Source organism: Mirounga leonina, unplaced genomic scaffold (assembly GCF_011800145.1).
Source record: "Mirounga leonina isolate KUSES-001 unplaced genomic scaffold, KU_Mleo_1.0 Mir_93, whole genome shotgun sequence".
Classification (NCBI taxonomy): Eukaryota; Metazoa; Chordata; class Mammalia; order Carnivora; family Phocidae; genus Mirounga; species Mirounga leonina.
Window position 1 is genome coordinate 934,329 of NW_023270854.1, and position 23,208 is coordinate 957,536.

Consider the following 23,208-nt stretch of genomic DNA (forward strand, 5'->3'; position numbering starts at 1 on the left):
TCAAGCAACATCATTTAATTACTTAGATATCAATATAGCTTTGAATGAAAGCACTCATTTGATATAAAGGTTGTGATAGGATTATATTTTTTAAAACAAACATATACACTAAAGATTTTCATTTTAAATATCAACAGTTAAATGTGATTTAGAATTAATGAATTCAATGTATTATCATTCGAAGAAAACTTTTTATAAGAATAAATTTAACTTTTACCTTTCAAAATGAAAATTAAACAGCTAAAATACTAAATGATCAGCAATTTAAATACAAATAAAAATACCTGCTTTTTCTGATGTCCTAAGAAATACCATGTCCGATGGAATTCTTTGATTCTGCAGAGTAATATAAAACACTAATTATCTATATGCAAGTTTATAAAGTAATACCATTCTATTACAAAGTAGAAATAGCTAGTAAAAACAACTAACTAAAAAAAAAGTTATAATTAAAATTTATACTGAAGCAATTAACATTAATAATTTAACAATTTGTATAATTTATATTTAAATTCATTTTTTAGTTGGACTTTTTTAATGATTCTTTCCCCTGTTAACAAACCATGAAAACAGCATTTGTGATGACTTGAAAACTTCTCCATTTCTGAAAAATGTTAAATATTGCCTTTTCTGTGGCCTCTTAACTGTTAACTGAACCCACACATACAATATAGCAGTTTTTGCCCTATAATAAATTATATTCTCCCTAGTAGACTAAATAACCCTGGAAAGTGAGAATAGGATTCTTCCAAAGCCTAACACAAAACAGAACACATCATAAATAAAACACTTACTGAATGTTGAATAAATGAATAAATGTACAACTGAGCAGACAAAAAAGTAAACCCTATAAATTTGAGAGATATTCTTTTATAAAGCAGAAAAGGACAAAAACTCAAAGGTACTTAGAGCATATAAACTTATACAAGTATTCGCTATTCGTATATTTATTTAATCATTACTAATAATTTTGTCAATTGGAAAAGCTGTATCAAACTAAAGAAAAAATATATAGTAAGAACACTTCACACAATTTCATGAAGTACTTATATTTTTTGAGACCTAAGTAAAGATTTACCCACACATGATAAAGAAATGGATTACCTGTCAGTAAGCAAGCAATAAAAACAAATATAAGTCGTTAAAGGTGAAAACGATATGTTGTGGGACAAAGCTACCTTTTTCTAACATGAATAAAGAAAGGTCAATTATTAACATCTAAAGAACTATTAGGTCAAAAAAGAAATCACAATGGAAATTAGAAAATATTTTTAACTGAATGATAATAAAAACTCAGCGCAGCAAAGAGTGTGAAACCATTCTGCCAGAGCCAAAGGAAAGTGTTAAGAGGAAAATATACACAATTAAATGCATACAATATATAAAGGAAGCTAAAAATACAAGCTAAATATCCACTTGAAAGCAGGGGCAGGGGGAGCCAATGAACCCCAAAGAAAGTACAAGGATGCAAGCAAATATAAAAACAGAAATTAATGACCTAGGAAACAAGTATATAAATAGAAGTAATGAACAGCAAGAAAGTATTTTTTAAATACGCCCATTTCAGTAATAAGAAAAACTAAGGTTAGACTATAACTAACAAAAGACAAGTTCTCTAAACAAAAGCTATCAAACATTATTGAGAGAAGTTAAATAAAACCTAAACACACAGAATATATCACTCTCTAAAATCAGAATGCAAAGATGTCATGTGCCCATCAAGTGATATATATATTTAACACAAATCCAATCAAAATCGTAACATGTTTTTTGAGAGGAATTGACAAGGTATTCCTAATATTTAGAGGGAAATGCCAAGGCCAAGAATGAACAAGACAAATGTGAGAAACGTGGAAGGTTGATTCTACAATATAACAAAACTAAAATATTAATAATAGTAGAGCAATTAAGACAAGATGGTATTCCTCTAAGATAGATAATTATACCAATGGGAACACAGAGACTCCAGAAGGGAGGCTCACACAAAAATGGACACTAGATTAATGAGAAAGATGCTCCTGCAGACCAACGAGGACACTGGTCTTCTCACTAAACAGTACTGAGAAACTAATTTATTAGGTATCTATAGGAGATGACAGGAGCTAATAAATACTAAAGCTCTATATCAATCAAAACATAAGAATATATTCCAAATGAATTCTGCTTCTAAATGTCAAAGTCAAAACTATAAAGCCCTAAAAGATATTACAGAATATTTTCACAACTTTTTGGTAGGGAGTAATTTCTTCCCCACCAACCCTAACAAGATTCCCCCTTCTCCACAAACAAAAATTTAAAAAACAAAACAAAAATCCCCAACTAACTCCAAATGAAAAGATTAATAAAGCGGACTTAATCAAAATTAAGAACATCTCTTCAACAAAGCACACCAGGGAGGAAAAAATAATTGCAACATATAATAACTAATAAGAAACTCCCAGACAGAATACACAACGGCCCATAAACGGTTAAGAAAAGAAGGGATAACTTAGAAGAAAAATGGCAAGTGATTTTAACAGGCTCTTCCCAAATGAGAAAGATTCCCCAAATCATATGAAAAGGTGTCCAACTTGATTATTTTTCAAGAAAATGTGTGTTAAAACCACAACTACTACATACATACTGGAAATGCTAAGGTATAAAGGCTGACAATGCGAACTGTCAGCAAACATGTGAAGCAACAGGAACTCTTACACACTGCTCATTACAGTATAACTGGATACATTACCTTGCAAAATCATTTGCAGTATCTACTGAAGTGGAACCTCGCACACCCCAAAACCCAACAATTCCACTCTTTAGGTATATACACGCTAGCAATGTGTGCCAACTGAGCCAAGTATGACATGGAATTATCATTTCTAATAGGCAAGACTAATAAGCTACCCAAATATCCAGCAACAGTAGAATGGATAAAAGACATACTACGTAACAACAAAATGAATGAATTACGGCTACACACAACAAAATGGGAGAATCTCACAAACAGTACTGGGTCAAAAAAAAAAAAGCACTCACCTAAATACACCCTCTACCCCATGGAGTTTTCTAAGCACCCATGTTGAAAAGCAATTAACCACAAATTTAAGGCTTTATTTCTGAACTTTCAATTCTGAATTTTTGCAAGTTCTACGCTGTCTAGGTTATTCTAACATTGAATAAAGCTTTGAAATGGAAAAGTGTGAATACTACAATTTTATTCATCTTTTTCAAAACTGTTTTTCACTATTCTGGGTCCCTTGTGTTTCCATATAATTTTAGAATCAGCTTGTCAATTTCTGCAAAAAAGTCAGCTGGGATGTTGAGAGGGATAGCACAGAATATGTAGATCAATTTGGGGAGTACTGCCATTTTAACAATATTAATACTTCTAATCCATGATATATATGATGTCTTTCCATTTATTTAGGTCGTCTTTAGTATATTTTGACACTGCTCTGTAGTTTTCAAAGTACAAGTTTTGCACTTTTGTTGCTTATTCTTAACAATTATTTTATTTATAAGTATTTTATTCTTTTCAATGTTATCATAATGGAATTTTTTTCTTAAAAAAATCACTTGAGCATTTGGGTGTGTCTATTTCTGGGTTCCCCACACCGTTCCACTGATCTTTATTTCTTCTTACACACTGTGTTGGTAAATAAAGCTAGGTAGTATGCCTTAACATCAGGAAGTGATCCTTCTCACTTTGTTCTCCTTGTCAAGGCTGTTTTTGCCATTTTAGCCTTGACAAATTAGTTTTAGAATAAGCTTATTTTATCTAAAAAAGTAAAAACAAAAAACAAAACTTCGGGGCACCTGGGTGGCTCAGTCTTTAAGCGTCTTTCAGCTCAGGTCATGATCCTGGGGTCCTGGGATGGAGCCCCGCATCGGGCTCCCTGCTCCGCGGGAAGCCTGCTTCTCCCTCTCCCACCCCCCCTGCTTGTGTTCCCTCTCTCGCTGTGTCTCTCTCTGTCAAATAAATAAAAAAAAACTCTAAAAAAAAAAAAAAAAAAAAAAAAACCTCGCTGAGATTTTAATGGGAATTGTATTAAACCTATATTCAGTTTTAGGAAAACTGGAATTTTACAGTCTTTGATTACTTTCATGAACACAGTTATTTTCAGCATACCTAAGATTTTGTTTTCACAGTAATGCCTGTAAGAGTACTTCATTTTTAATTTCAGTTTCCACATGTTGGAAATGGGATTGATATTTGAGTGGTGATCTTATAATTTGCCACTTTGCTGAACCTATTCATTATCATTAGTTCCAGGTTTTTCATCAGTTCCTTGGGATTGTCTATATACACAATCATGTCGTCTGCAAATGGGGACATTTTCATTTCTTCCTTTCCAATCTGAATTCCTTTAATTTCCTTTACTTGCCTTATTCTATGTAGCTAGAAATGTTAGTTAAATAAGAGTGGTTAAGAACAAACATCCTTGACTTACTCCCAATCTGAAAGGAGAGGCATTCAGAATTTCACTGTTAAGTATGATGTTGGCTATATGTTTTTACAGATGCCCTTTAAACATAATTAAGGTAATTACCATCTAATCCAGACTGTGGATAGTTTTTATCATGAATGGGTGTTGGATGTAGTCACATGTTGATATGATCATATAATTTTCTTTCAGCCTGTTCATAGAGTGGATTACACTGGGTGATTTTAGAATGTTGAAATGGGCCTTAGGTACCTGGAATAAACTCCACGTCATCCTGATGCCAAATTTTCTATATATATTGTGGATATCAACTGGCAATTCTTTTCTTTTCTTTTTTTTTTAAAGATTTTATTTATTTATTTGACAGAGAGAGAGAGAGCGCGAGAGAGGGAACACAAGCAGGGGGAGTGGGAGAGGGAGAAGCAGGCTTCCCGTGGAGCAGGGAGCCCGATGCGGGGCTCGATCCCAGGACCCCGGGATCATGACCTGAGCCGAAGGCAGACGCTTAACGACTGAGCCATCCAGGCGCCCTGGGTCTCACTTCTTTATCCACTCTATCTCAGGATTGGTATATTCGGACTGTTCATAATAAAAGTAATTACTGACACATTAGAGTGTAAGTCTGCATTTTATTATTTGTTTTCTGTTGGTTTCCTCTGGTATTCATTCTTCAGTTTCAAATTTCCTGCTTTCTTGTGTGTTACCTGAACCCTTTTCAGGAGTCCATCTTAGTATCTCAGACTGTATCTCTATGCATATTTTTTGTAGTGTTTGTTCTGGGTATTAAAATATGCATGCTAATACTTATTAAATTGTTTAAAATATTTATTAAATTGCATTCCCTCAAAAAAACAGGATAAAGAAACTGTCTTTCAAATTTAGCTGTTAAAAAAGATGTTTAGGCTGAGTAATGAAGGAGGACCCTCAAGTGTCACCTTCAATCCTGCTCTGCTTGTGTCCTCTGGATCCCTCTCAAACACCTGGACTTCAGAGCTGATGTTAGGACCTGGACAACCTTCAACTTCTAAGTCTCCTGTTCCAAACAGTTACCCTACTTGACACATTCCTCAAGTAATAATATTTAAGTCGACATATTTGTCTACAATTTTAGGTACTTCTTAGGAGGGTTCCTTCTTAAGCCAGGAAACAATCTTCGGGTTTTCTTTCTTCGCCCTGCATGCATGATCTAACCCTGACTCTGTACAGTTCTAGCCTACCACTTTCTAAGTGCATGTCAATGAGCTGCTTCTCCGAGGGAGAGTTTGAGGCTGTTTATACCCGGATTCATCTAACATGAAAGCCCACATTCTACTCTCTCCCATTGTCCCAGGCTGCTGCTCTCCTGTGAGGAGACACTGGTCCAGATTTGGTGAACACATTTCAAAGACCCATACAATGACTATCAATACACTAATTTTAATTTCACATTCAGATACAGAATTAGAAGGGCTACCCTCAAACATAAAATCCACCATGGAAATATCCAAGCATTAATTCCTGAGTAGCAGTATGGTCAAATAACAGAGAAATTACTTTTCTGGTTAGTGATAAGTACTGCTAGGATCCTTAAATAAAAAATAAAAGGACAAAGCCATTTGCAACCATATCGTTACTATTTCTTTATGATGGTTAAGTCAACCAGTAACTTTTATCACTACAAAAACCACAAAATTGGTTTAACAAACATAAATCCACTAAAAATTTATCATTTCATAGTAATTACTAGAAATTATGTCTCAAATTTTTTAATATGAGTGTAAAACTGGAAATACAAAAAAACTAAGTCAGGTACAGAGGCCACCCCTATTTTTTACTGTACAACAACATTTCCTAAAGGTTAGTGAAAATATTTTAGAAGTCCTTCTGCTGCCAAATCTGTAAACATCAGGGTCAGGTAGGGACCGTACACATGCTCGTATATAATACGGATCTAGTGTGGGAGGACTATCCACACCGCGCTGCCCATGGAGCACTGAAGTGACAAACAGAAAGAAAGATATACAGCTACCACCACATTCAAGTAAAACGTTTACCTGGATGTCTACAAAGGCCCACGTCACTCATCAACCTCTCGCAGGTGGAAAGCACACCTGGGAGGCCAGCAAGAAGCTCAAGGGGAATGCCCAGACGTAGATCTAGATGTCTATCTTTCACATCCATCTATATGACTGAAGAGATGAGCTCTTACAACGTGGCCAAGAAGGGCTCACATGTTACTCAGTAAAAATGGAAGCACCAAAGGGCGCACCACTCCACCAACCTAGGCTGCAAAGGGAAGGAGAACGTGCCTAAACAGGAGAGCAAAGGAAATGAGGCCAAATAGCATTCCCTGATCCACAACGAGAGACTACCTGCTCTTCAAACCCCACCATCAACACTATACCGTCTCTTCCAAGGGAAACAAGAGGTGATGGATGTCACCGCTGCCACCAGGTCCCAGCCCGCGAGTCCACACTGCGGGCACTCCCACCTCCTCCGGGCAGGCCACTGTGAGCTGCCCTGTGGAGGGCTCCCCCCCGCCCCCCACTGTGGACAGGAATGAGGGAGGGGCCTCCAGCCAAAATCTCATGGAACTGAGGCCCTGAGCCTGCCAACAACCCTCCAGGGAGCTGGAGGTGATGGCCACCTGGTGACTACAGCCCTGAGAAGGACCCACACCAGTCTATACCCCAATCCCTGACCACAGAAACTGTGAGGTAATAAACACTGGTGTTTGACTCACATATGGCTCAATCGTCTCTCACGTCAGCATTTATCCTACAGAAAGAGACAGAGATGGATGTAGAAGGGTGCTCACACAGCACTTTATAATAACAGAGAACACAGACACCACCTGAAAATCTAACCATGGATCAAAAGCTAGTAACTTACAGTGTCCAGACAACTGAATGCTACAGAAATGAGCTGCAAAATCAGTATGTTCAATTTTGTCCCATTTTGTAAAATCAAACAAACACACCCAACAACATTCTCTGTATAGAGATTACTGTAGCAAGATAAAGCCCACTTTAGTCTTGGGGAAAAAGACCTTCTTGTACCAAACATCTCCACGAGGTGGCTCAGGCTGGGTACACGGCACCAGATGGCAGCAAGGGTTCAAACTATTCTTGTAAGAGCCCTAGTACAACTTCTCCAACAAGAATGTTTTTTAAAAGCTATTCTAGCGCCTTAAAAACAGGAAAAAAAAAAGAAAAGGAAAAGAAAAAACAGAGGCAGTCCATTCATCCACCGTTCCTCAGAGAAGTCAGGGCGTGCAGAAGCACTTCCACCCAGAGCAGGCGGCCCACTCAGTCACCCACTGGGGCACCTGAAAACTTCCAAGTCTGACACTGAGGGGTTTTCTTAATGGCCTTTTCCTACAATAACCTAATAAGCCTTTTCTTTCTAATATTCTCTTACTTCCATTGACCTTTCCTTCTTGAAGTTTCTAAATCCCAAGAATAACATCCAATTACTTATGTGTAATATATCTATCTATAAAAGGAGGTTTTAGAAAATGAAACATATTCTAAATAGGTTCTAACTAATATAATTCTTTGGTCAAATGAAATAATTCTGATAATGCAATATTAAGCAGTTAACACGTCTTATTTTAGACAAAATACAATTTTACCTGCATACACTGAAATGTACTAAAGCAAAACAGACTACAGAAAAATCTAGATTTTTCTTCATGTGTATCATATCTTACACAAAGAAGTTAAGAGTTAAAATAACTGTCTCAAACAATTTTTCTTCAGATTCAAAGTTACTGCAATCAAGCTAAATGTTAATCACTGGCATAGACAGGTCTAAAATATATTAAAAATGCATCAACCTTTTCCACTATGATGAGGTCTCCAACTTGTATGTCTGAACTCTTAACTTGCACTTTACCTTAAAAAAAAGAAGAAGTATAATCAACTCAAGGAAACAATAGCACACCAGAGTTAAAGTTTCAATTGACAAATAATACTTCAGAAATAACTTTTGGGGAGTGGGGGTAACACCAGGAATTTATCTGTACTTATACTTCAAAGTAAATTTATTTCACATAGACACAGTCACTAAAAATGAACTTCTCTTAGTCAGCTCCCAAGTACAAACAGTTAGCTGCCCCCCAACAAAAGACGAGAGTGCTCCACCCAGAAGGTTCTTCCCAAATCTGCCATTATTTCAGGTCTGGGTCCAGCAATGACGATGAGAAGCAGCACTAAAGATGATTTAATGAGTGAATAAAATGAAGATGTAAAATCCGTATATTAATATTGTGAATGGCACTGACTGACACGTAACTGACAGAACAAAAGAAGTAAAGAAAATGGTACATAAAATCACCGTGCGCTGGTAGCTTTACAGATGGTTCCGTACTGGTAACTGATAATGATAAGGACGAAAGCCTTATCAAGAAGTGATTCTTCTACATGATACAGTGTGTAAATTCTTAGATTATCTATATAATATCTAGTATAATAATCATCTATAAAATTTAACAGTCAGCACTATAGAACGTTAAGGTCATACAGAGTAGATGAAATGTTATATACTTAACTTGAGACGCCATCCTACATAAGTAACAAAACTTACTCAAGTTCTCTCTCTCCCTGGGACTCTGGACCCTCCCTCCCTCCCTCCCTCCATCAATCTCCCTTTTAGAACTGGCAACAGCCTTGTGGATCTATTTTTACCTCTTAGTGGCTCTTTTCACATGGGAAAAGACCTATGTCTTTACATTCAATTTATTCTGAAAGCTAACAGAACAAGAGGTAAGTTTATATCACATTATCAAAAACATTACCAGCCATACCACTGACTTTTAGACCATATTCAACTTATTACAAACTTATTTCCTAAATACTTCTTGGCAGCTGAGTTTCATCAGTGCCACACCTGTTCCTAAAGATGTTTTCAGGACATCAAAAAAAGTTTTGTAACGATTATATTTTTCCATGTTCCTCAAATATGCAATAAACACATAAGGACTAGAACTAGTGGGGGGGGGGGCTATTTTTTTATTCATATTATAAAATAGCAATGTTCTTTAAAATTACATGTGAAACAAATCTTAAGATATCTTCGTAAGTGATAAGTATATGTCTATTAATAGCCAGAAAGTATACTTACAAAAGAATGTCTATTTTAATTATTTTTTCATTTGGTCCCTTCAAGCTTCATGTCTGTGCTCCCACTATTATGTTTTCTATAGCTAAGCACCAGGCAGCAAAGTTACTCACTGATCTCATGCTGAGTATTACTCAACAGAATGCCTGTCTTATCACTTAATTTTATTTTCTCTCCTACTATCCAATCCACTTTTCCTTCCTTCTGCTTTTCTATATTCTTTATAATGGACCCATTCAAAAAGGAGAGGTAGAGAAATAGCTGTAATTGTAAGATAAAATAAATTTATAAACAATTTATACATATTTTGAAACAGAAAAATATATCCTTTTCTGACTCCTTAATCAAGATCTTACATTTCTGAGAAAGAGATATTACTTACTCTGTCACATAACAGAGACAATCTATATTTAATAGCCTTTAGTTTGGGGGCATTATATAGTGATTTTTATTCGTTTCTATGGAACTTACTTGCAATTACATGTTTAAGGAAGACAGGTGAAGGTAAAATACAGTGCAGAAAGTTCTCACGTTAAGAACACGACAATATGAACAAAACAGAAGAAGGCTATCATGTCAAATCAGTATGGCAATCTGCCTCACATACCTACTCAAAGTACACACTTCTGAATTTTGAAGAATTGGTCAAATTGCTTAATGGCTCTTGGCTCTCTAACAATTTTAATTAATCTCTGTGCAGGGGACTCCTTGTACTTCCTTTACAGCCTTGGTCCCATGAACTCACTGACTTCTCTTTCTTCACGAGCAGTCAGGGCATTAGACAGAAAAGATGGAGGAACATTACCTGCTCCCCAGGCACCTGACCCCCTCGAGTGACAGCCCAGCACCGTGACCCTCGCTGCCCAATGGGAACAGCTCATGCCCACAAGAACGGTTTGATTTCCGGCCACCCTTTGTGAACTGAGCTGACAGCTGACCCTAGTAACATACTATTATCAGAGTTGGGGGACTGATAACAAAAGAAAATCCCTAAATCTTACATGTCACAGCACAAAGACAGAACTGCCACCTGCTCTCACAACCCAATAGAGCCATCAACAACGCAAAGTGTTTCTGAAATGGGCATTTAACATTTAATAATTTCAGGGGCGCCTGGGTGGCTCAGTCGTTGAGCGTCTGCCTTCGGCTCAGGTCATGATCCCAGGGTCCTGGGATCGAGTCCCGCGTTAGGCATCCTGCTCAGCGGGAAGCCTGCTTCTCCCTCTCCCACTCCTCCTGCTTGTGTTCCCTCTCTCGCTGTGTCTCTCTCTTGTCAAATAAATAAATAAAATCTTAATAAAATAAAATTTAATAACTTCAGAGCTACATTTGAGAGAAGCAAGTTCTAAATATAGTAACAATGTATAGGCCAGTACTTTATACCTAAGGACAGTTGTTCTTAAAAACACTGTTTTCAATTTACCTAGAGTACAAGCTCTGGCCTTTTCCTTTCTGACGAAATGGTTAACAGTGAATGTTACCAAGTAAGGTTAACAACCATCCTTCCCTCTCTCTAAACTACTGCAATAAAATCCTTCCATTGAGCCCTCCTCCTAGCAATAAATGTTCCCAGCCACCATGCTTCCAAAGTGTAGCAGCTTACATGTTTCTCACAGAAGGAAAGCATTCGCCTGGCTTGTTGCATGAACCAAGTTTCACAGGCTTCTTTGAAAGATCAAGAAGTAACTCAAAGGACTACTTATTCTTACTCCAAAGCTTCTTAAACATAGACCCTGCCCACCAATCTCAGTGCTATTCATTTTTTACCTGAATAAAGAGAATATTCTACTAAATGGTCTCCATTACTATCAACTCCCTAATTCAATATGAATTCCAGATGAACTGGTTGGCAAAACTAAGGATTATGTTTATCTCCACCCAAAAAATCTCCACTATTTGACAATTACTTAGAAGATAATTCAGATTTACATCATTATACATATGTTCTTCACAACTAATCTCAAATTAATTTTCTGGCTTTAAAACGGTCTACATTTGCTTTTGGCACTGTATCCTACAACTCTCTGGGGCCCAAGTTCTCTATACGTGCTGTTTCTTTTGACTGGAAGCCCTCCCTTCACAGCCCTCCTTAATGCCACAGCAAACAGAGCCTCCCAAAGCCTTCGGGGACCCACACGAGCACCAGCAGAATGCACGCACACCCCTAACAATGTGCTGCTCTGCTATGAACAGACTAACACCACAGTGCCTACTGAACCCAGATCCTGGGACAGGTTCAAAGCATAACTGAAATATACTTTTATGACACTTAGGTTTTTTTTGCAAATGCATTGAACAAACTTACCCCACTTCAAAACAAGAGAAGTTTATGACCAATCTATTCTTAATCAGTTAAATGAGTCAAATGTCGTAATGGACTCATGGCAAAGTAGCTATATAAGCCACACTGAACTAGACACAGATGACCAAATAAGGATGAAAATTAATTACTTCTTTCCCAACAAAACACACACAGGCAGTAAGAGCGGAAGATAATTAAGCAACTTCTTAAAACAGGAACTGATCACATATAAAGGGCACTCTAGAAGGTCAACAGCGGATGACACGTGTAGTTCCCGGGCAGGCAACTGCACACTAACTACATTAGCAGGTTGTTCGGCTTGTCTTTGTTGTTTGGGTGGGACCAGCACCCCCCACCAACTCTCTCAACACTTTAAGTGGCTGAGGAGGTAGAAGCCTAATTTAACATGTATTATGAAGCAAAGTGGGTAGCTGGGAAATGTAATTAATACATTTATTTACATACATAAGTAAACTATATTTTAAAAGAGACCTATACTCTGAAAAGAAATACCGCTGAGAGAAATTTTAAGACTTAAATAAAGGGAAAGATCTATTTCATTCATGGGTCAGAAGACTTAGTATTAATAAGATGTTAATTCTCCCTCAAATTTATCTATAGATTCAATGAAATCGCAGTCAAAATCCCAGCAGGCATTTTTTACAGAAATTGACAAGCTGATTCTAAAAGTCATATTGAAATACACAGGACCTGGACCAGACTCTGAAAATGAGAAACAAAGTTGAAGGGAAAACACTACCTGATTTCAAGAATTATTATAAAGCAACAGTAATCAAAAAAGAATGGTATTAGCATAAAGAGAGACAAACAGATAAATGGAGGAGAGTCCAGAAATAAACCTACAGATAAAAGACAACTGATTTTTTTTATTTTTTTATTTCTTTTTCTTTTTCTTTTTTGTTATTTATTTATTTATTCATGAGAGTCAGAGAGAGAGAGAGAGAGAGAGAGAAGGGCAGAGGCAGAGGGAGAAGCAGGCTCTCCACCCAGCAGGGAGCCCGATGCGGGACTCGATCCCAGGACCCTGGGATCATGACCTGAGCCGAAGGCAGACGCTCAACCATCTGAGCCACCCAGGCGCCCCAACAACTGATTTTTTTTAAAGATTTTATTTATTTATTTGAGAGAGAAAGACAGAGTGAGAGAGCACAAGCAGGGGAAGCAGCAGAGGGAGAGGGAGAAGCAGACTCCCCGCTGAGCAGGGAGCCCGACATGGGGCTCGATCCCAGGACCCTGAGATCATGACCTGAGCCAAAAGCAGACGCTTAACCGACTGAGCCACCCAGGCTCCCCAAAAGACAACTGGTTTTTGACAAAAGTGTAAGGCAATGCCATGTGAAAAAGATCACTTTTCCAAAACATGGTGCTAGAAGCATTTGGATAGCCACATGAGAAAAAAGTACTTAGACGCACACCGGGTACTGGTACAAAAATTTACTCAAAATGGATATACAGAAGGCAAACCCTAAAACCAAAGAACTTCTAGAAGAAGAAACATAGCAGAAACATAGCAGAAAATCTTTGTGAACTTGAATTAGGCCAAGAGTTCTTAAATAAGAAAGCAAAAGCACAATCCTAAAGGAAAAAACTGCCAAATCAAACTTCATCAGCTAGAACATGACAGGGGCTGGAAGCAGCGTGAATGCGTTAAGACCAAGGAATCGGCAGTTGAAAACCGCTGGATCAGGCGTACGAGGGAGGAAGAGGGAAAGACAGGAGGAGTGCCTTGCGCCAGGTGAAGCAGCCCTAGGCCCTGGTTGAACAGCCACGAGCACGTGACAGGCCTGCAGAGGAAGAGCGCACTCAGTGAAGTCCGGAAGCTACACCAGGTACACCGGAGCGGTCTGCAGTGGGAGCCAGAGGCAGGGAAGGAACCTGAGGGCTAGAGACACAGCAGAAAAGGCAAGGGTATGAACACAGACGGACAAAGTCTCATGACGATGAAGGGCGCTTTACAGTCTGAGGCTGTCCCCGGTAAGTGATGGAAGCAAAGGCCCTGTGAAACCCATCCTGGAGCACACAGGCCAGGACTCTGCTCCAGCTGGATGGCCCCTTCTGACTTCAGCTGAAGGCAGGCGGGGGCAGGGAGGCATGTGGTATCCCTCCCCCAACACAGGCTGGGGACAAAAGTGGGAACAAAATGGGCAAGGCCCTGCCCACAGGAAACCTACACTCCAGAGAGCTGACATAAAGCAGAGCGAGATCAAATACAGTGATGTCTGAATGGTAGTAATTACAGCCTAGGAAATTAAAAAAAAAAAAAAAAAAAGGAAATACTGCTGTTTTGGGGTGAGGGTTATAAAGCATCTTGCTGGAAGTAACCAATTTTTACTCTTAAACATTCACTAGCAATAATTAGAGTAGTTTTAAAAAGCATTGTTGAGCAATAACAAAAAAATTGAGACACTCAAGTTAAACACAAATCTTTTTCTTGTTCCATCAGTAAAAAAAAAATTAGATAGCTTTAGAAAGAATATAGAAATAATAAAATATTCTATCGTGGTAAGAAACATTTAAAGCACATAATGTTCTTTACTGGATCAGTTCTATTAGGCAACCACTTCCCCTCTAAAATGATGTCCCTAGCTAAAAGAGTCTATACCATCCATGTAATTACCAACAGAATTCAGAAGCTGCCAGAAGGGCCTATCCATACAGACGATTTTATAGCCCACCAATGCACACATCTTTTGCCTGAAGCAATATGCAGAACTAAATAATGAAATAAGTATCAATAGCAATTCACTGTGTTAACTAAAGATTTTGTAGAAAAGTACAAGGGTTTGAAAAATTATTAAGTATCTCAATACTAAATATTTTCTCAACTAACAGGTACAAATGAAAATTTTTATGGTCTTACTACTGATAGGACACTTCAAAGTCTTGGTTAAGCCTGCTGGTATTTGCATAAGAGAAATGTCTAATCTTTGTTTTCTGTGCTTAGAAAGAATTGTTATACATCTACCAAATGTTAAAATACAAAATATTGTTAATATGAACAGTCCATAATTAACAAGTTCTAAGACTCTCAAACACAAAAACCAGAAGCTTTATGAAAAAGCCTTCCTCTCTCCTGGGCCTACAAAGGTACAAAAACTCCAAGGCCCTACATGAATCAGCATGGTGACATTACTACTAAGAGGTATATGAACTAAAGGTGGTTCAAAATTGCCCCTAGTCGCTCATTTCCTTAGATTTTCAGTAGTCCCACGGCAGTTTCTTACGGCTCAAATACTCCCAAGTGTGGAGGCTGACATCGATCCTTGGTAGAAGAATGGAGAAATCAACAGATGAAGACGGCAAGCAACCATGAGCCTATTTATGAGGTTTCGATGCCACTGGTCTAACTCACGAGCAGAAAGAAAAACTCCCAATAATCTTATATTTAAAGTGTTTCATGTTTCTCAGGGAAAACAAGAAAAAAATGAAAAAGAAAAATAACTGATGGAGGAAGGGAGGGGAGGAGGGAGCAAGGGAAAGATTTTCCAAGACACTAGAACATGCTAAAAAAGAACATTATTTAAAACTGGAATGGAACTGGCACGGAAATCTGGATGAGTCAGTGGAGCAGACAAGAAAGCGAAGGAAAGGGCCCAAACAAATCTGACGCATTTCTCCAAGCTCTGAGAAAAGAACTGTAACAACATTAATAACTGGTTTGAAAGGAACTAACTAAACATTTGGGGAGAAAAAAGAAGACAGATCCCTTCTCCATACAACGTACACCTGATACGTAAAATTACAAGTGGCTACGGAAAATGAACACACAGAAACACTGTAGGGAGATTAAAACACTCATTTACATCGGGGCTGAATGGACCTTCTAAGATTGAAGTAAAAACCACAAAGGAAAAGATCAGATTTGCATACATAAAAAGTACAGATTTATCTACATTTAAAAGAAAAAGATACAAAAATGAGTCAAACAAGACAAAAATATTTGTCACCAGATAAATTTCTCTTAGAGAAATTATGAAAAGGTAAAGATGGATGTATGAAAAAAAGATGAATAAACTTTTATCGAAGATCAAAATGAACAATGAAATGTTAAAAGGTAAGCAGCAAGCAAACCACAAGGAGAGCATTTTTCACCATGAAAGTTGGCAAGTTAAAGAAAGTAAAGTGGGCAAGGACGTCAGGAAAAGGGAACCCTCAATGGGCAGCTGGCTGACAAGATCAGGCTTCAAACTTTTCACATTTGATCTGGAAATGCCTCGTGTGTCATCCCATTTCCTGAGTCCCTACATATGCCAGCTGCCCTACGTAACTTGGGAGAAAACTGCGGTATGAACACGGCTGAGAACCCGATAATTAAGGGTGACTCCCAGAGTGACACCAAGTAGCAGAGGGAGGTCCCGGATACTAGCACATATACGTACCTACACACAAAACAACGATTCCTTCTCACCTGGGAGAAGGTACTTTGTGCTAGCCAGTGTTTTCCGTTACTTTCTTGTGGCCCCTAGTCTCCAAACAATGCAATAAAAAACACTGTGTATGAATATCGTGAAGAAATAAGCTCATACAGATCCTCTTAGGGTGACGTGAGGAAGAAAGACTGGTGAGGAGGGTAACAAGTACATATCTAGTTCCGGGAATCTATGTGCCCCTCGGTACAGCCACGGAGAACTGAAGAGACGAGGTAACAAATCTCAACTGTGTGTGTGTATGCCTGACACACACTAGGATCAAGAACTACTATTATATGGTACAAATGTAGTAATGTATACTGAACATTCTTCTGTGGATGCTTTCCAAACGCTGCTCAGACCACAGACAGGAAAGAAGACCACATGACATAAACACGTGAGAAGGTGAGCACATTTATCAAGGGACTGCTCGGACTACATACAGAAAATACACAGAAAGGACTTCCAAGTACCCACTGTTCTTCATCTGCACTGTCACAAAAGTGGACCACTGAGAGATGAAACCACTCGAATAAGAGAAGGAAAGTCACCGATGCCTCTCCGCGGACTGCACGGCGACAATCCACTCTAACTACTTCTGAGTTTATCAGCTCTCAGGCAATTTCTGATGGGAAAATTCTGCTAACATTTGAGAATACTATTTTTTAAAAAACCCAACTATCTGAAGACATGACTGTCACAAAAGGAAATCCTTCTTACCAAGTGGAACATTCAGTAACTCATGAAACCAGTTACACATTAGGATTTCCCTGTGAAAGTGCACATCGCCCACAAAGTGTAAAAGGCAGTAAAGAGGGATTTTAAGATCACTTGATTTTTCAAGAATAACTATGACACACAATTTCATTAAAAGATGACAGAATTTCATTAAGATAATTCATGATATTTTATGTAAAAAAAAAAAAGCTACTAAGAATTTTAACAAGTACATGGCAACAGTGTTGACAGTAAGGATCAAAGATGCTAAAACAGGAATAAAGGACACGGCCTCTTTCTGTGGATAAAGTTCCTTTTTGGCAAGGAAACTGGAACACCAGAAGCATGTAAATATGTAAATGTTCTTCCTCGCATACACACATGTGCACACACGCACAATGCACACGATGTTCAAAAACAAGACTTCCCTCTCTCTCCTACGTCTGAATACTAGAAAGCATGTTAAACAACAAAATGCCGTAACCATGACAAGAAACAGCTAAGACGACTGCAGTCATCACCTGCAGTCACCCACATCGTTCTGCAGTCACAGAATTCCAGATCTATTTCTGAATCTAAAGTCCCACATTAGCTTTAGGTGTAAATTTGGAATATCCACCAACAGTGGGTGACACGATGTTGTCCTGCTGAGATCTGGTGGCTGATTAAGACAAAACAAAACTCTGAATTTATCGTCCCTGCTAGAACAGTGCATGAACGCTTTAAAAAGCGTCGTCCAGGACTTACTCATGTTTGAATCCCGTGAGGTCATCACAGTGTCTCACACACACTGGGTCCTTAGGGACTATGGGGAACTGAACTGAGAGCCAGCCGGCGGAATGACTGCAGCCAAGTGTGCAGTTCAGACACCTCTCCTGAGCAAGAGGTAAAAGGAATCCGAGTACAGAATGGCCCCACAATTCAAAGTCCTCGTCAGGGATTTCTGTAAGAGCTGCCAACAATTTCGTACTCTCCTGCAAGGCTCCGACTCAGATGACTCAGATGACTCAGATCCACTGGGCTAAACATGAAGAAGAAAGCAGTCACAAACAGGGAGAAAGCAGGGACAGGGGCAGCAGCAGACACAGAGAATTCCCACACGGCAGGAGAAGCAGCTTCTCAGGCAACACCACATGCAGCTAACTCAACGGTGTCTGTGTTGGGGCACGCAGCTGGATCCGCAGGAAACACACGACACCCCTGATCTCACGGTCGTGAGTCTGAGCCCCACACTGAGTACAGAGATGGCTAAAACAATAAATAAACTTAAATAAATAAAAATAAGAATCTCAGTGCTGACTGACATTGCATACCAGTTAAAACATTCTCTGCTTCTAACAAAGCACCCCACAGATAGGAGCATACTTAAAAGTGGACGTGGCTTTCCTTTTCCACAGAAAACATACAGCAGAGAACACTTTCCCAGAGTATTTCTACAAGAATGTGCTTAAGAACTCCAAATACAAAAAGTTCAAGTGCTGTATATATGATATAACAACCACAGTTAAGTCACACAAGGAAACAGTCATCAATGCCATTCAAACAACAGATCACTACGAAATATTAGAAATTAAGGAGATGAACGTAAAATATTCTTGACAAGAAAACAAATTTCAAACTAAAGTCAATGAGCATATACGTGCATTTTTTTTTACATCCCAGATTTTACTTATCAGTCATTTGCATCAGAATAACCAGCCACAGAGCAAAGCACCGCAGCTGAAAGAACACTGGGTGTGACATCACAATGGTCCGGGTTCAAATATGAACTCTACCAAAACTGCAGTGGCTCAGGGCAAATCACTCGGCCTGAGCTTCCGGTCCCTCACCTGTAACGTGGAGACAAGCCAACCTACCTCGAATGCTGGTTATGCAAATGAGCAAGTTACCTGACACTAAAGAGGTAAATTTGCATTTGTCTCTGAAGTAAACCCACTGACAATTATTTTTAAAATATTCTGAGTTGGAGTGTCACGGAAGTGTAAAAGACATAAGATTAGTATGCCTTCTTCAACATTTTTCACTATTTTTAGGTGACAATGACATAACAAAACCAGCCATTTTAAAGTGAATAATATAGCACTGAGTCCATTCACGGTGTTGTGCAACCCACTCTATCAAGCTCAAAAACATTTTCCTCACCGCAGAAGGACGTGTCATGCCCACTAAGCAGCTGCCCCCCCCCCCCCCCCCCCCCCCCCCCCCACCGACTGCCGACACTTCCCGGGGCGGTGGCGACCACAACCTGCTTTCCAGCTCCATTCATCCACCTGTTCTGATACTTCGTGTAAATGACATCATAGAGTCCATGACCCTTTGTGTCTGATTTCTCTTAGAGTGTAATGTTTTCAAGGTTCACCTGTGTTTATCAGTATTCATTAATTTTTATGGTTGGATAATATTCCAATGTGAGAAAACACCATAATTTGTCCATTCACCCACCGGTGGACATGTGGGCAATTATAAATAGTGCTGCATGAACATGGGTGTATGCCTATCTGCCTGAGTCCCTGTTTTCGATTCTAAAGGCATTTGGGAATGTCTCAATCCTCCTTCATTTGTGAATGATAGGTTTAGGGACATCCAATGCTTAGTGGACCATTTTTTTCTTTTCCCATCTTCATAATGTCACCCCACGTCCTTCTGACCTCCAGGGTTTCTGACTCAAGAGCCCTTCCTTGTGTGTTTCTCTCTTGCTGCTTCTCTCTTCGCTGCTTTCAGAATCTTCTCTTGGTCCTCGGGTTTCAACAGTTTGATTGTCATGTGTCTCAGTGTGGATTTCCTTGCATTTATCTTTCTAGGGATTCACTGATTTTCCTGAATATGTAGTCATGTCTTTCATCAAATTGGGAAGTTAATGGCCACTCTTCCCTACAACATTCTCTCCCTTCTCCCTTCCTCTCCTTCCGAGATGCCCACTGTGTGCACATTGGTACACTTGGCACTATCCACAAGCCCCTTAGGACCTGCTTATTTTCCTTCACTCTTCCTTCTGCTTCAGAATGGATAATTCCACTTGAAATTATCTAGTTATTGAAATCACCTAGGTTCAAGGTCACTGACTCCTTCTTCTGCCAGCTCAACTCTGCTACTGACATTCCCCAGTGAGTTTTTCCTTTAGTTTATTGTACTTTTCAGCACCAGAATTTTTGCTTTTTGCTTCTTTTATAATTTCTATACCTTTATTGGTATTCTGCATGTTAATACATCATTTTTCGGGGCACCTGGGTGGCTCAGTCGTTAAGCGTCTGCCTTCGGCTCAGGTCATGATCCCAGGGTCCTGGGATCGAGCCCAGCATCGGGCTCCCTGCTCCGCGGGAAGCCTGCTTCTCCCTCTCCCACTCCCCCTGCTTGTGTTCCCTCTCTAGCTGTATCTCTCTCTGTCAAATAAAGAAATATAATCTTAAAAAACAAAACAAAACAAAAAAACCCATCATTTTTCCTAATTCTTTCAGCATTTTTCCAGTTGTTTCCTTTAGCTCCTTGGACAGATTTAAGGCAGCTGATCTAGACTTTGTCTCCTAAGTCCAGGATCTGGGCTTCTGCAGGGACGGTTTCTGTTCATTTCCTCTGTGACTGGGCCACATGGTTTCTCTGCATATTCTGTAAATTTTTTGTGGAAACCTGTACGCTCTATTATAATCTTGTAACTCAGGAAATCAGTCCCTTCCCCCTCTTCTTGGTTTGTTTTGTTGTTCAGTATATGCTGTAGCCATGCACGTATGGTGACTTCTCTAGACTCATTTTGTGAAGTGTGTATTCTTTGTCATGTCTGGACTGAGAAGTCTTCCAGCCAGTGTTCTGGAAAGGATTTCCTTGCATGGGGAGGGGGCGAGACTAAGAAAGAAAGGGAAGGATGGTGGGAGGGAAGAAGGAAAGAGCTGAGAGGAGGGAGGAAGGAAGCAAGGGAGGGAGAAAGGGAGAAGGACAGAGGAGAGAAAGTGAGACCAACCTCTCCCAATCGTTGCAGACTGCCTCTGTGCTGGGGACCCCAACACAGAGCCAGACTGCCTGGAACTCAGCCTGAGCCTTCACCTCTGCTTGCACTGAGCCTAGAGACTGGCCAGAGGCAAAACACTTTCTCGGGGTCTTTTCTGAGCGTGATCCAGGGCTGGCCTTGGATATGGCTTTCAAAACTCCCCAGTAAACACAGGCACTTTTACATGCCCTAATTTTCCAAAGAAATCCCCTCTCCAGCTTCCTCAGCCTGGCACGTGACCCTCTGTTCGGTGTGTCGACTACCAGTGGTGGCCCCGAGCTACCGCTGCCTCCTTAGCCTGACAGTGGCTTGAGAAGTGCCCACTGGCTTTTGGCTCCTCTGCCCTGAGTGACATCCAAGTTACATGAAAGAAAGACATCCTGAGCCCGTCCTTCATGTGTCCCTGACAGGTTGGACAGACAGACACAATTCTCTGCAAGTAAGTCCTGCTCTACTCCCTACAGAGCAGGGTCCAGAGTCCCCAGTCAAGAATGTGGGCTGCATTCCTCATGGCAGGCGCTTGGCTTTTCCGTGTTTCTGTGGAAGAAAGGGCATGCAGGACTGTCTCCTCTGCCAGTTTCTCAGATACCACCATACCACTTAGTTCTGAATGATACAATTAATACACAGAAACAAATCTCTACAAAGTCCAAATACCACAGTTAAAAACAATTTAAAAGATAAGCCGGGATCTATACTATATTCTAAAAAAGACACACCAAGGTTACACCTAATTTGCCTGGCCATTCTGGGGACTCTCTTTTCCAAAACGCAAGCTTACCTCTTTTCTACAACACACCTAACCTCTACCATGCCACAGCTTTAAGCATCAAAGCTTCTTAATAATCATTCAATTTAACCTCAAAAGAATAGTCTTTTCAATAAATGGTACTGGGACAACTGGATACTCACATGCAAAGGAATGTGGACCCATATCACACACCATACACAAAATATGAAATGAAAGTGGATCACACATCTGAATGTCAAAGCTAAAACTATAAAATCCCTGGAAGAAAATACAGAAGTAAATCCTTGTGACCTTGGGTTGGTAAATCGTTTCTCAGCTACAATGCCAAAAGCAAAAGCAACAAAAGAAAACACAGATGAGGCGGACATCATCAACATGAAAACTTCTGTGCGTCAGAGGACACCGAGAAGAAGAAAACACATGCCACAGAATGAGACAAAATATTTCCAAACCATATACTGACAAGAGACCTAAATCCAGATTATATAAAGAATGCTTACAAGTCAATAATTAAAAAAACAACCCAGTTAAAACAGTAAGCCCGGGGATGGGTTAGCCCAGTGATGGGTATTAACGAGGGCACGTATTGAATGGAGCACTGGGTGTTATACACAAACAATGAATCATGGAACAGTACATCAAAAACTAATGATGTAATGTGTGGTGACTAACATAACACAGTAAAATAAAATTTAAAAAAAAAGGTGGTATCTTAAAAGAGGTACACACAAGGGAAAAAAAAAAAAGCAAGCAAAAAATCTGAATAAACATCTCTCCAAAGAAGACATACAAACACCTAATAAGCACATGAAAAGATGCTCAATATCACTAGTCATTGGGGAAACACTAATCAAGCCACAGTGAGATACCACTTCACACCCAACAGGATGGCCACAATAAAGAAGATAGACAATAACAGTGCCATGAGGATGTGGAGAAACTGGAACCTTCACACATTGCCAGTGAGAATGCAAAACGGTGTAGCCAATTAGGAAAACAGCTTGGCAGTTTATCAAAAACATAGTCACCATATAATCCAGCAATTTCACTTCTAGGTATACTTACAAAAGAAATAAAACAATGTTCACACAAGAACACTCACATACAGACATTCGCAGCAGCATTATTTACAAAAGCCTAGAGTGGAAACAAACCAAACGTCCATCTACAGATGAATGGGTGAACACAACACGGAATACCACAGAGTGGAGTATTATTTGGCAACAAACAGAAATAAAGCCTGAAAGGTGCCACAACACCGATGAACCTTGAACACAGGATGCCAAGTGAAAGAAGCCTGTGACAAAAGCCCACATACTGCACAATTCCACTTCTGTGACCTGTCCTAAGAGGCAAGTCCACGGAGACAGAAAGCAGACTGAGGGCTGCCTGGGCCTGGAAGAGGGTCAGAAGGGGCAAGAATGGGATGACGGCTAATATATTCAGTTTCTTTCTAGAATGTTAAAAATGTTCCAAAATTAGGGGCGCCTGGGTGGCTCAGT

General features: G+C 39.4%; 1 protein-coding gene across 11 annotated transcripts in view; it reads right to left on the reverse strand.

Annotated features, from left to right (window-relative positions):
* Nucleotides 1-23,208, reverse strand: part of ATP9B (ATPase phospholipid transporting 9B (putative)) — a 229,832-nt gene that overhangs the window by 179,993 nt on the left and 26,631 nt on the right. For 9 of the 11 annotated variants that reach the window (XR_004677674.1, XM_034996241.1, XM_034996244.1 and 6 more), the window contains 2 exons: nt 8,245-8,303; nt 285-336 (listed from right to left, as the gene is read on the reverse strand). Coding sequence is in view for 10 of the 11 variants with exons in the window: in XM_034996241.1 (XP_034852132.1) it covers nt 285-336; nt 8,245-8,303 (111 nt within the window). In the remaining variant the exon portion in view is untranslated. Of the gene's footprint in view, nt 1-284; nt 337-7,149; nt 7,185-8,244; nt 8,304-23,208 lie in introns of those variants that run through there. The other 2 variants (XM_034996247.1, XM_034996248.1) reach the window with 2 other exon arrangements.